Raw genomic sequence first — 13453 nt, 5'->3', positions numbered from 1 at the left:
CTAGAACTCCAGGTAAAAACTCTGAAACAAAGCTCACAGAGCTACTGACTGAACACACAGATGTACTGGGAAGGTAATGTGCTTGGATTCCACAAGGAAAGGCATGTAAGCTCTGCTTCCCTCCCCCCTAAGACCTTGGCCTGTGTATCTCTTCCATTTGTATCCTTTATAATAATAGTAAGTTCAGTGCTTTCCTGTGTTCTTTGATTCTTTCTGTTGAATTATGGAACCTCGTAGAGGCAGTCATGGGAACCCCTAAAATTGTAATTGGTCAGGCAGAAGAGCAATGAGACTCATAGCTCATGTTTAAATTAGGCACAGTCTAGGTATGACTGAGTCCTGAACATGTAGGGTCTGCACTCAGCTCTAGGTAGTGAGTGGCAGGACTGAACTGAATTAAATTGTACAACATTCAGCTGGTATCAAGAGAACTGCTACTGGGAAGCAGCAAGGCTCCATCCATGTCAGTTACCCAAGAATGGCGGAGCTAAGACAGGTGCTAGGAGAAAAGGTACGGAGCACATGGCAAGAGGTGATAGGAAACTTAATGTCACACCTGATATTTATTGCTGTCTCTTGTCAGGAAATCTGTGCTTAAAGCTAGGGTTCCTCACCCCCTGTAGGCCACCATCCAAAGACCATTTTTAAACAGAATAATTTGAAGATGCTAACAGTGGAGGGCAGGGATCAGCAAGGTTATCCTAGACCTTGGAGAAGAAAACTTTCCCACACAGGGCTTCCTCTCTGATCTCTCTCTCAACCCTGAGAGAGGCTGCAGGGTCTGTCCAAGAATGGGCCTGCCTTTGGAGTTTAAAGGCTGAGCCAGGTGCAGTAAACAGGGTCAAGACCAGTGTACCCACCTTTGGGGACAACACTTTGATCAGCTCATTCAGGAAGCGGAACTTGGCCACCTCGCTGTGGAACTTCTCTCCACAGTGGTTCACACATGTCTCCAGCACCTGCACAGACCCAGGACTCCCATGAGAATGGGGAAATCACTGGCTCCAGGCTCATCTCAAGTTTGATGAGCACTTGCTGGAACCAAGGCTAGTGTTTACTTAGGACTATGAGGACACTGAAGTTTGGGAGAAGGGAGAATATTTTCAGATTTTTTTTAAAAGCACATATTTAGCCCTGGCTGGTGTGGCTCAGTGGATTAAGCACTGGCCTGTGAAGCAGAGGATCGCTGGTTCGATACCCAGTCAGGGCACATCCCTGGGTTGCGGGCCAGGTCCCCAGTAGGGGGTGCATGAGAGGCAACCACACATTGATGTTTCTCTCCCACTTTCTCCTTCCCTCCCTTTCTCTCTAAAAATAAATAAATAAATAAATAAATATTTTAAAAGCACATATTTGATCTTGCTGTATCTGACAGGCCTATGCCCAGGAAACAGGTCTGTGCCCAGAAAACAGGTCAGTGAGATACGTACCCTGAGGTCACCACACCTTTGAAGGTCACCCCACCTTCATGCAGATGAACCCCCTCCCCTCAGAGACAACATTTGGTATGTAAGTCCTGTTAACTGCCAAGCCACAGGATCCCTACTGGCACGCAAGTGGGACCTACACATGTTTTCTTTGGTCCACACTACTGTTTAACATTTCAAATTAGTTACCAACATGAAACATTCAGAGAATTCATATAAAAATCTGGATTTATGGTTTCTCCTAAAAAACAGGAAGTGCTAACAACTATGGGCCCAAACCCACACCTGACAATAGCTAGCTGGTGCCACACTGCAGCCACCCTCCATTAACTGGGCATGTGGTCTCCATGACTGTGATCCTCACCCAGTGGCTCACTCATTTATGTCAGCAGTCTGGCCCTGTGGGCACTGAACTTGCCAGGCCTGGACTATAAAGAACAAAGGGAGCCCTGGCTGGTGTGGCTCAGTGGATTAAGCACTAGCTTGTAAACCAAAGAGTCACTGGTTCGATTTCCAGTCAGGGCACATGCCTGGGTTGCAGGCCAGGTCCCCAGTGGAGGATGTGCAAGAGGCAACCACACACTGATGTTTCTGTCTATCTTTCTCTCTCCCTCCCCCTCTCTCTAAAGATATGTAAATAAAATCTTTTTTTTTTTTAAAGAACAAAGGGGGGGAAAAAAACCTTTTCCTTCTCCCAAAGCGGGCTCAGTGCTGCTCCCTAGAAACAGACCTAGGGTGGGACAATCAGAGCCCTACCTCACTGTGATCTGCTTTCTCATGGCTGGGGAGATGCACCTCTCAGGCTCCCCACCACACCGAAATGGAACTGGGGCCCAGCTCTCTCTGGCTTCAGGACAGGAGAGCAGAGGCTACAGGTCAAACTCACTGTTAAGGCGTAAAGAGCTTCTTTCTCCTGTGGAGACTGGATCTTGTGAGCCAGCAGCCAGGGTGCATGGATGGGGCTAAGGGGAAACAAAGACAGAGGGACTCTGGGTGGACAGGGAAAAACTAACCAGTCTGGCTAGTGTGCTCCATAAAGTCACCTCCCTTCCAGGAGTTCTGGTCCCACCAGAGATGGACAGTGACTGGCACTCAGCCCACTCACAAGCCTCTGAAGGAGGCCAACCCCACCTACCTTTCCTGCAACTGCTGCTATTCAGAGCATATCACCCTCTCCAACCCACCCACCCCTAAACTCCAAGCTGAGCAGACAGACCCAGGCCTGTGGGTAGCCAGGACGTGAGCAGTACACACCCCATTTGCTGTCAGATAAGGACTAGAGTAGACAATGTGATCAAACTTTCTGCCCATTTCTCAATGCTGAATAGTCAGTAATACACAGATTAAACATCTGGGCCCTGGCTGGTGTGGCTCAGTAGACTGAGTGCCAATCTGAGAACTAAAGGGTCACTGGTTCAATTCCCAGTCAGGGCACATGTCTTGGTCGAAGGCCAGGTTTCTCACTGTGGGGTGCATAAGAGGCAGCCACACATTGATGTTTCTCTCCCTCTCTCTCTTTCTCCTTCCCTTTCCCTCTGTCTAAAAATAAATAAATAAAATCTTCAAAAAAAATCTGGATTCTTCATTTCCTATTGAGACACTTTGGAAATAGAATTCAACACAATTTTGCCTGCTTCCTGCCTCTCCTGAAGAAAGGTTACATTTAAATTATGGAAAATACACTGATCTATTTCACCTCGCTAACTCTATCCTAATATTCAGGTCTCTAGAGTATGAGGGTTTCATAAGACTACTTAAAAATTTTAAAAATAAGCCCTGGCTGGTGTAGCTCAGTGGATTGAGCGCGGGCCTGCGAACCAGAGGATCGCGGTTCAATTCCCAGTCAGGGCACATGCCTGGGTTGCAGGCGGGTTCCCTGCAGGCCAACTCCCAGCAGGAGATGCACAAAAGGCAACCATACATTGATGTTTCTCTCCCTCTCTCCTTCCCCTCTAAAGATAAATAGATAAATAAAATCTTTTTAAAAAAATTTTTTTAAATAATTGCCAATTATAAAATGACTATTTTGCTTTTTTGAAAGCCACATGAATTTGCTGTATCTATAAAACTAATGTTCTCAGTAGATTGTGGAAGAAAAAATGAAAGAAAGCCTAGCTGTTAAATAGTCCCAAGACAAAAACAGCATGCACTTAGTCTGATGTACCCACAGAGTCAAGCGTAACAGTCATCTTACCCATTGGGATCACTGTTCACCTGATCACAGAAATTCTGGATAGCTGACCAATCCTGTTCTGACATGCTTGGGTCTGTGGCTTTATCTGCCAAGTAAATAAAAAATAAAATCAGAGAAAACATAATAAAAAGAAACATAGACCTCTTCCCCCCCAAAAATAAATGTAACAGCCAAGGGCTATGAAATCATACCTCTAGGGGATCAGACAGACAGTTGAAAGAAATAGGACCACACTTGTGCTGTCGCCATGTAGTACATGACATGGCCTCAATGAATATTTGCTGACTGAATGAATGAGCATATTAGTTGACAAGCTACAGCCCTGAAAGGGGCTCCATTTCTGGTGCAGGGGTCAGCCTTCGAAGGTCTTCTTCACACCCCTCGTCAGGTAGGAGTCTCCCACAGTGGCCCTACAATGACGATGGGCAGGGGCCAGCACATGGGAGGCTACTTGTAAGTTTCATAGCTATGTGACAAAAGGACAAGAACATACTAAGGCTCTAANCCCCCAAAATAAATGTAACAGCCAAGGGCTATGAAATCATACCTCTAGGGGATCAGACAGACAGTTGAAAGAAATAGGACCACACTTGTGCTGTCACCACGTAGTACATGACATGGCCTCAATGAATATTTGCTGACTGAATGAATGAGCGTATTAGTTGACAAGCTACAGCCCTGAAAGGGGATCCATTTCTGGTGCAGGGGTCAGCCTTCGAAGGTCTTCTTCACACCCCTCGTCAGGTAGGAGTCTCCCACAGTGGCCCTACAATGACGATGGGCAGGGGCCAGCACATGGGAGGCTACTTGTAAGTTTCATAGCTATGTGACAAAAGGACAAGAACATACTAAGGCTCTAAGTGACTCCAATTGGTCATCCCACCATCTCCTTAAAAGCAGTACCCTAAATCTAAGCCTTCGCTTCCTGAAATCCTTTCTGACTGTCTTATGTAAGAAGCTTCTCTGTGTGTTGCAGCTTGTCCAAAACAACCAGAAGACCTCTCCTTGCCTTCACTCTTCATAATGCTGTCCCTCTCTGCTACTGTATACATTCCCAGGGGCCCCAATCCAATCATGCGAGGGTCCTTCATCCAAACACTCACACTTGGATGAATCTGAGGACACTGCGCATCAAAGGGCATCAGGGCATCAGTGCACAGGCACGGACAGGAGATACCTGAAGCATGAGGGATCATCGGAAACCTTACATGAGACCATGGTCCACTGAAGGAGGGGGCAATGCTCAATCTCCCAGGAATCCGGGGTTGTATGTATCTTTCCTGGCTAGACAATAGCAGCTTATTCTTCTCCTGCTGCTACTGCAGAGAAAACCTGTCCAGCAGCCCAACAAGGATGCCCACCCAGGTATCCCCACCCCAGACTGAACCAGGCCACATTCCCTTACAAAGGAGTTGCTGAGACTTTCTTCATAGCATTTTCCCTCCTCCCCACTGTCCAGATCATCCATGCCTACCAGCCTCTCCAATGAGCATCTTACTGGTCCTCACAGAGAAGCTCTTTCAAACTCTTCAAACAGGCTAATTCTCAGAGTCCAATATCCGATGTACTCATATGCTCAATGACCATCTGAATTTCTGTCTCATCCCCAAAACCTCCACCCCTACTCTTCCAGCTCCTGTTAATTCTCCTCCCTTTTGATTACTCCAGACTCAATGGCTAACTAGAGTTTAACTTTTCCGTAATGCAGTCACATTCATGTCTCCCCAGCTCAACGGTGAGACTTAAAGGACATGTAATTACCCATCTTCCCACCCATGGATTCCACTCTAAGTGAAAAAGGTGATAGAGGAAGCAAAGAAATGGGATTATCCATTTTCATATATATCTCCCCCCTTTCCCCCTTAAAACTCCTCCACCACATCCCACCTCTCAAAATCCTGTCTACCCTTTGAGTTCCAATTTAAATGCCCTTTGCCCTGGCTGGTGTGGCTCAGTGAACTGGGTGCCAGCCTGTGAACCAAAGGGTGCCTGGTTAGATTCCCAGTCAGGGCACATGCCTGGGCTGTGGACCAGGCCCCCAGTAGGGGGCGCATGAGAGGCAACCACACATTGATGTTTCTCTTCCTCTTTTTCTCTGTTTCTCCCCCTCTCTCTAGAAAATAAATATTTTTTAAAAAATAAAATAAAATTGAGGACTTCCGGCCAAGATGGAGGCATAGGTGGAAACACTGTGCCCCCTCCCACAACTAAATTTAAAGATAGCGAAGTTTTAGTAACAAAAACGCAGCCAAAACAGTAAAAATTGAGCTGTACGGAAGTCCGACAACAACAAATCACTCCACCAGACACGTAAGAGGGGCAGAGTCAGCGGTGGAGTGGGGTCGGGCAAGAAAGATCATTAAATCCTTTGGTCAGACCCACCCAGGAGCGGAGGCGGAGGCAGTGGCGGTTGGTGGATCCCAGGCGTGGGGTGGCAACAGGCGGACCCAGTGAGGGCGCAGGGTGGCTGGCTGACTAGGGTCACACATTCACGCACAGATAAACCAAGCAAAGGAGGGAACAGTGAGACAGACTGCTCAGGCTAGGGCCTCAGCGATGGGAATTAGAGCCTAAAAGCACCAACTAGAAAGACATTCTCAGGGTTGAGAGGCCGGGAGAGGCTCACAGACAGTTTGTTGGAGAGATCCACAGAGTCCAGGAGAGTACACGGGCCCACACACCTGGGAACCAGCACCAGAGGGGCTCAATTTGCTTGTAGGAAGCCACAGACGGGACAGAAATCTGAGAGAGAGCTGAGCGGAGCAAAGCACCATTTTTACCCCTCTCTGACCCCGCCCCCATAAACAGCATCACAACCCAGCAACTGGGTCGCCAGGCCCTGGTGAACACGTAAGACTCTGCCCCTCATACATAACAGGTGCGAACAGACCAAAGATTATGACTCAAGAACAGCTCAAAGCCCCAAAACCTGTAATTCTAAGTGACCAATAGCCAACCTTTCAGATGCACAGTTCAAAATACTGGTGATCAAGATGCTCACAGAACTGGTTGATTTTAGCCACAAATTAGAGGAACATATGGAGGGTAAGCTGATTGAAATGAAGGGGAATGCACAGGAAACCAATAGTGATGGAAAGGAAACTGGGACTCAAATCAAGGGAGTGGACCAGAAGGAACAACAAAACATCCAACCAGAAAAGAAGGAAGAAACAAGAATTTTAAAAAATGAGGAGAGGCTTAGGAACCTCCAGAATATCTTTAAGCGTTCCAACATCCAAATTATAGGGGTACCAGAAGGGGAAGAGGAACAGCCATGAGTGGAAAACTTCTTTGAACAAATAATAAAGGAGAACTTCCCCAGTCTGGCAAAGGAAAGAGACTTCCGGGAAATCCAGGAAGCTCAGAGAGTCCCAAAGAAGTTGACCCAAGAAGGAACACACCAAGGCACATCATAATTACAATAGCCAAGATTAAAATGAAGAAGAGAATTCTAGAAGCAGCAAGAGATAAGGGGACAGTCGCCTACAAAGGAGTACCCATCAGACTGTCAGCGGATTTCTCAAAAGAGACCTTACAGGCAAGAAGGGGCTGGAAAGAAGTATTCCAAGTCATGAAATCCAAGGATCTACATCCAAGGTTGCTCTACCCAGCAAAGCTTTCATTCGGAATGGAAAAGCAGATAAAGTGTTTCTCAGATAAGGTCAAGTTCAAGGAGTTCATCATCACCAAGCCCTTATTACATGCAATGTTAAAGGGACTTATCTAACAAAAAGAAAATAAAAAATATGAACAGTGAAAGGACAGCAAACTCACAATTATTAACAACCACACCTAAAACAAAAGCAAACTAAGCAGACAGCTAGATTGGGAGTGGAAACATAGAAATGAAGAACACATGGAGGGTTAGCAACAGGGGAGTGGGAGGAGGAGAAGGGGGGAGAAGGTACAGAGAATAAGTAGCATAGACAGTAGGTAGAAAATAGACAGAGGGAGGGCAGGAATAGTATGGGAAATACAGGATCTAAGACACTTGTGACACATGGACATGAACGAAAGGCGGGAATGGTGGGGGAGGAGTGTGCAGGGTGGAGGGGAGTGAAGGGGGGAAATTGGACAACTGTAATGGCATAATCTATAAAATATATTTTAAAAATAAAAATAAAATAAAATAAATGCCCCTTCTTCATGAAGGTGCCCTTGCTCTGTTTTCTTCCACCCCAGAAAACAAAAGCTATCTCTTTCTGTTACTCCTCTAAAGTCCCACATTCTATCTACCCACCCCCCTTTTTAAACTTTATCTACTTAGTTTCAGAGAGAGGGGGAGGAAAAAAGAGAAACATAAATGTATAAAGAGAAACATAGGTTAGTTGCCTCTCTCAGCCCCCAACCGGGGATCTGGCCAGCAACCAAGGTATGTGCCCAGATTGGGAATCAAACTGGAGACCCTTGTCTTCCCAGGTGCTCAATCCACTGAGCCACACCAGACATGGCACTACCTGCCCCCCTTTTATGTTAGAGATTGCTTTATCCCTTACATTTCCTTGGGTTCTCTAAGCCTGTTTCCTCAACTATAAAGTTAGAAAAATACTGTATTTTGCCATATATAGTGTGCACTTTTTTATCCAAAATTTTTGGGGAAAATAAGGATGTGCTTTATATATGGGTAGTAGTAATTATGTATCTATATAAATGTTTTTAATTCTTTTATTCATGTTTATGCATTAAAAGTGTAACTCCAGAAGCAGTAATAATATCTGTATGCAAAATATCCTGGAATACAATAATTGGCTTTGTTTCTAAATATAAGTAAATAAATAATTGAATTTAAAAATCAAAACAAAGGTTTTTTTCCTCAAATGCTGGAACAAAAACATGGATGTGCATTACACACAGCAAAAATATGGTAGTGCCTTCCTCAACAGGTAGTCATGAGATTTAAAGTAAATAGTGCCTAAAGTGATCAGTACAGCAGCAAAGATTAAGTAATCAATAAAGGATCAATTACTTGAAAGAATTATTGAAAAATGATTTTAAGTAAACCAATTAAGTATTCACTTAATCTTTTTAACATACAATCAATACCTTTCTAAAATTTTTTTATTGATTGATTTTTTTGAGAGACAGATAGAAACATCAATCTGTTGTCCCACTTATTTATGCATTCCTTGTTTGATTCTTGTATGTGTCCTAACTGGAGACCAAAACCTACACCCTTGGCATATCAGGATAATGCTCTAATCAACTCAGCTACCCAGACAGGGCAAGGATAGCTAACTTACCACTTATTTTAACACACAGCCTTGGCCTTTTCCTTTAAAAATATGTACACATGCCTTATTATACCTAAAGGGAATAAAACTAAAGACAGAAGGCATATATTCCCCACAGAGCTTAGTACAATGCCTTACCCATAAGTACAAAATGTAATAAGTACTCATGAAATAAAGTATTTAAAGCAATGATTCTCAGAAAATCTGACTAAAGGGGTCTGAATCATCTGAAATAATTCTACATCATTAATCCTTCATGGGGTTTCAGTTAACTACAAGGTCAAGACTGACACCTCAAAGGCATTCAGCACTCAACACATAATGGACTTAAAGGCAGAGAACAGCAGGCAGGCCCCAGCACACCCAAAGATGGAGCCCTCAGCAACCTCCCCTGCAGCCAGGGGGAAAGAGTACCAACAGCTTTTCCAGAGAAAGGAGAAGAAACTTCTGTAAGCCTAAGTCACGTCCCAAACCCTTACCCAAGACCAAGCAGCTGGAAGATCTATAAAGTGTGAGCATTTTTTTCTTTGTATCACGATGACCCACTCAAGGTTTGTTATAACCCCAAATAACAGTAATAATCATAGCTGCCTTCTTGAAGAACTCACTGTGGACCAGACACAGTGCTGAGTGTTTTCGAAGCATGCCTCACCATTTTACATGTGAAGAAACCTGCCCAAACACAAAGCTAAAAAACAACAGGAACTATAATTCAGTACCAGGTCTGCCTGACTCCAGGGCCCAAACTTCCTCACAGTAAAGTCTTCATTTCCTTGGTAAAGTAGGACATCTTTGGCAACTAGTTTCCTTGCCTTTCTTGCCACTAAGTTATCAGCTCCCTAAGGCAAGGTCTGTCTCATTCATCTTCCAGCACCTAAAACAGTCACTGGCACAAATATTTACTAAATGAATGATTCATCCTTTGCTACACAGTTTAGCCAGTTGGCTGGACATATTGCTGAGTCCAGGAGACAGCCATTCTAGTTCTGAAATTACAACTCCCAACACACAATCCCAGCCTGCCAGCTAATTCAGCAGCCTAGAGCAACTCCAGAGAACCTGACCCCCAGGAGGACAGAGACTAGGTCTGAATGGGCCAAAGCAACTGCCCAGTTTGCTGATGCCAACAACCCCAAGGAATGGCCTGGGGCCTGAGCGGGCATGGTCAGAGAGTAACTCATAGAGCCCCTAACCTGCTCCTCATCAGGGCACTGAGAATGGCTAACCCTGCCACCAAAGCGGTTTATTTACCTGGCATTTGGGTAGGACAAGTTAAAACTACTGCCACAGTTTTGCTTAATAAAAGCAAGGTTTGTAGGAATTTCAAGTAGGCTACAGGGTGAGAACAGCTGTGAGTGAAATGGCTCATCCCAGAGTGACTAATACAGAAGCAAAATCATCTCCCACCTGCTGCCACCCAAATGCCAGTGTCATGCCTCTGGCCTGCTAGAAGCAGCCTGTGCTATAGGGGAGCCCTGAGGCGGTGGGATAGCAGCCACCTCAAAAAACATTTAGAAACCAATCCATCAACAGTATTCACTGCATGGGGGACCCTTCTGCAGGAGGTGCACACTGAACCCTCCATTCCAGCAGTCATTCGACAATCATATGCTGAAGGCCCAAGACCCACCACAGGGAAATTCTATGCTGGGCTCCATGGCAGAGAACGAGCTCAGCCCCTAAAAAGCTCAGAGAATATAAACTCATGAAATCCAAACACTCCTGATTCCTAAGGGAGGCATAAAAGTGGGGCTGGGAGAAAGACAGGACAGAGCACCTGGAAGTAGGCCCAGGTGGAAGAGATTCATTGAGCACCGGACTTGAAGCTACTGCCTCCCTAACCGCACTACCAGGGTTAGAATCCCAGAGATCCAGAGGAACGGGTGTGCTTGTAATAGCATGAGACAGGCAACAGCCTAAGATGTCCACTACCGGGGCCTGGTTAGCCAAACTATAGTACACCCACACAATGGGGCATATGACACTTTTCATTAACAGGAACGAGGCAGTTACAGATACAGTCATGTGAAACACTGATCATAACAATCCAAGTGTGGGAAAAGCTCGGAATATACAGAAGTTGCTTTGTATATTTTTAAAGCAGGAGCTTCTGATAACAGCTTCCTGATGATACTTTGGGGAACTATTCCTCCCGAATTCTAGGCCCAATGTTTTTCCTTTTTCTTTTTTTCCAGTAACCCTACATTAGTTTTCTGCTACTTGCAACTAAAAAGACAAATGATAATAACAGATATCACTTACTATGTGCCAGGCACTAATCTAAGTGCTTCACATGTATTAATTCCTTCGATCCTTATAACCTAAGAGTAAGAGGGACGTGTTTTTACTACTATTTCCCTCTTGGAAACATAGCTGCCTTGCTTGATAAGGCAAGGTCTGTCAGCAATCTGACATCAGCAGTCCTCAGACCCTACCTAAAGTGACTTCATTCTCCATCCAGCCTACACTCATAATGCAATCCTTCAACAACACTGCTGTCCTTGCCGTATCAACCTCTCTACAAGTGCCCCCCGCCCCCCTTCTCCCTTACCACCTCCCTACCCACGTGCCCCAGTAAAACTGATTTAACCATAGTTCGCCTTCTCTGCTCCAGAGGTGGGGGCAGGCAAGAGGGATCACAGGATCTCAGGTGGGGAGGGAAGAGGTAATCCTGCCCCTATCCCCTAAGGGACTTCTGGCAATGCCTGGAAACATTTTTGGTTGACTGGGAAAAGGGTGTGTATTGGTACCTAGTGGGTAGAGCCCAGGGATTCCACTAAACAGCTACAGTGCACAGTACAGACCCACACGACACAGAATTATCAGGCCCAAAATGTGCTGAGACTGAGAAACCTTGTTCCCAAGTAACCAGGTGGGCTCCCTTCTGTTTCTCTTACCAGCCATTCCCAAATGTCCCCACCTTCCTCAAACTCCCTCACCCCTAATACTAAGTGGAAGGTTGGGGGGGGGTTGTTACTAACAAACTTATTTGCACATCCATTGTCTTTATCTCCTGTCCCAGATACTCAGGAAAACAAAAGGTGTCTGTCCTCTCTTGGTCACCCCTTTCTGCTCTAGCTGACCTTTAGCACCTTTAAACACCTCTCCAAAGATTTGAACACTGGACCTAGAATTCAGCAGGAGGGATAGCTCCCCCACATCAAGTAGAAAGGCAATCGCTCATTGGTGCTCCTCTCAAGACCTTTACTTCTGAATTTCCTCTGGCTATTATTCTATTTCCTCCATTCAAATACCATTTTTTTAAATAAATAATTAAAAGCTTTACTGGGGGGGAAAAAAGCTTTATTCAAAAAGGGATGTGGGTGCTGGTGGCCAGAAGCTATACCTCCCCACATATTAATTCTGCTTGGCCTGCACTAGAAAAACTTTGTACTTCAAAGTACTTATAAGCTCTTAAAAACTCAAAAGCTTTCACATAAAAATACAGGTTCTAGCCCTATATGAAAAACTGAAAGATCTAGCAACTTTGGGACTCCATAGGCCTAAAATAGGAGGAGCTGAAGAACTGCCTTGGGCAGTCAAATTTCCTCTAATCTCTTCCACCAGAATCAGTGGGTCAGCACTTGCTGTCCTCTAACCCAGACCACTTGACCTTTCTAAGCCTTAGGCAACTCCAGCCTAAACCTACTGTTCTCCATTACCTCCCACCATTTAGTAACTCCCAGGTTCCACCTCTTCCAACCTCCATATCTGCTTCTCCTTTCATCTTCAGGCTGCTTATCCTATCTGCTTCTTAAATGAGGTTCTCCATGCTCCTCCTGCGGTCTCTCTCTGCACAAGCTCACTGCCAACGAACTGAAGATTCCCATGCTGACCTCCAGCTCTTTCCAGATCTGGGGTTGACCAACTATCTAACAAGACAGCATCTCTCCAACTGTGCCAAAAGCACCTCAAACTCCATTACTCAACTGTTCCCTCTTCCCTAAATCAGCTCTTCCTCACAGGGGAAGCATCTGTAATCAACCAGTTATCAGAGTCTGAAACCTGGGATCCATGGTAGATTCCTCCAGGTCTCTGCCTCTATTCTAGAGCATCAAGGCTGTTTGTGCCTGCTAATCATTTCTACTCTCCATCCCAAAGCCTTTGTCCTCCTACTTGAGCCCCTCAACTCCACCAAAAGAGCTTTTAATCTCTCCCTGGCTTAAATTTTATCTGCTTAATCAGTTCCGCTCCATATGGCTGCTGGTGGTGCTGTTAACAGATGTACCTAATCATGATCTCTAAGGCTGAAACTTCCACACCCCTACCCCCATACCATGGGCAGCAGACAAGCCCCTTAAAGAGTTTGTCCTAGCTAACTTCGAAGCCTTGTTTCCAGACTCTCCAGGTTTTGGACTGCAGCAGTACTGACCTACTCCTTCCCAGAATGCTCCAGCCTCCGCGCCCCCCCCCCCACCGCCCCCAGCTTTTGCACAGGCTGTTTCCTCTCTGAAATGCTGTCGCCTCCACTGTCGACACAAGTGCTATGTCCGCTGAGATAAACCCCGGGAAAAAAAACAAACCAAATCCTACTACTACAGATTAAACAAATGTGCTTCTCTGCCCATTATAAAAGCAAGTTGCTGTTGCTATAGGCTTGA

General features: G+C 45.4%; 1 protein-coding gene across 3 annotated transcripts in view; it reads right to left on the bottom strand.

Moving 5' to 3' along the window:
• Positions 1-13453, bottom strand: part of GGA2 (golgi associated, gamma adaptin ear containing, ARF binding protein 2) — a 33992-nt gene that overhangs the window by 19732 nt on the left and 807 nt on the right. For 2 of the 3 annotated variants that reach the window (XM_037070614.1, XM_037070615.1), the window contains exons 2-4: positions 3622-3706; positions 2314-2389; positions 861-959 (exon numbers count right to left, since the gene is read on the bottom strand). In XM_037070614.1, the coding sequence (XP_036926509.1) occupies positions 861-959; positions 2314-2389; positions 3622-3706 (260 nt within the window). Of the gene's footprint in view, positions 1-860; positions 960-2313; positions 2390-3621; positions 3744-13453 lie in introns of those variants that run through there. The other variant, XM_037070616.1, reaches the window with a different exon arrangement.

The sequence above is a fragment of the Sturnira hondurensis genome, unplaced genomic scaffold, assembly GCF_014824575.4.
Source record: "Sturnira hondurensis isolate 20B ecotype Veracruz unplaced genomic scaffold, ASM1482457v3 Scaffold0018877, whole genome shotgun sequence".
In the NCBI taxonomy this organism is placed as follows: domain Eukaryota; kingdom Metazoa; phylum Chordata; class Mammalia; order Chiroptera; family Phyllostomidae; genus Sturnira; species Sturnira hondurensis.
This window is presented reverse-complemented; position numbering and strand designations above follow the sequence as displayed.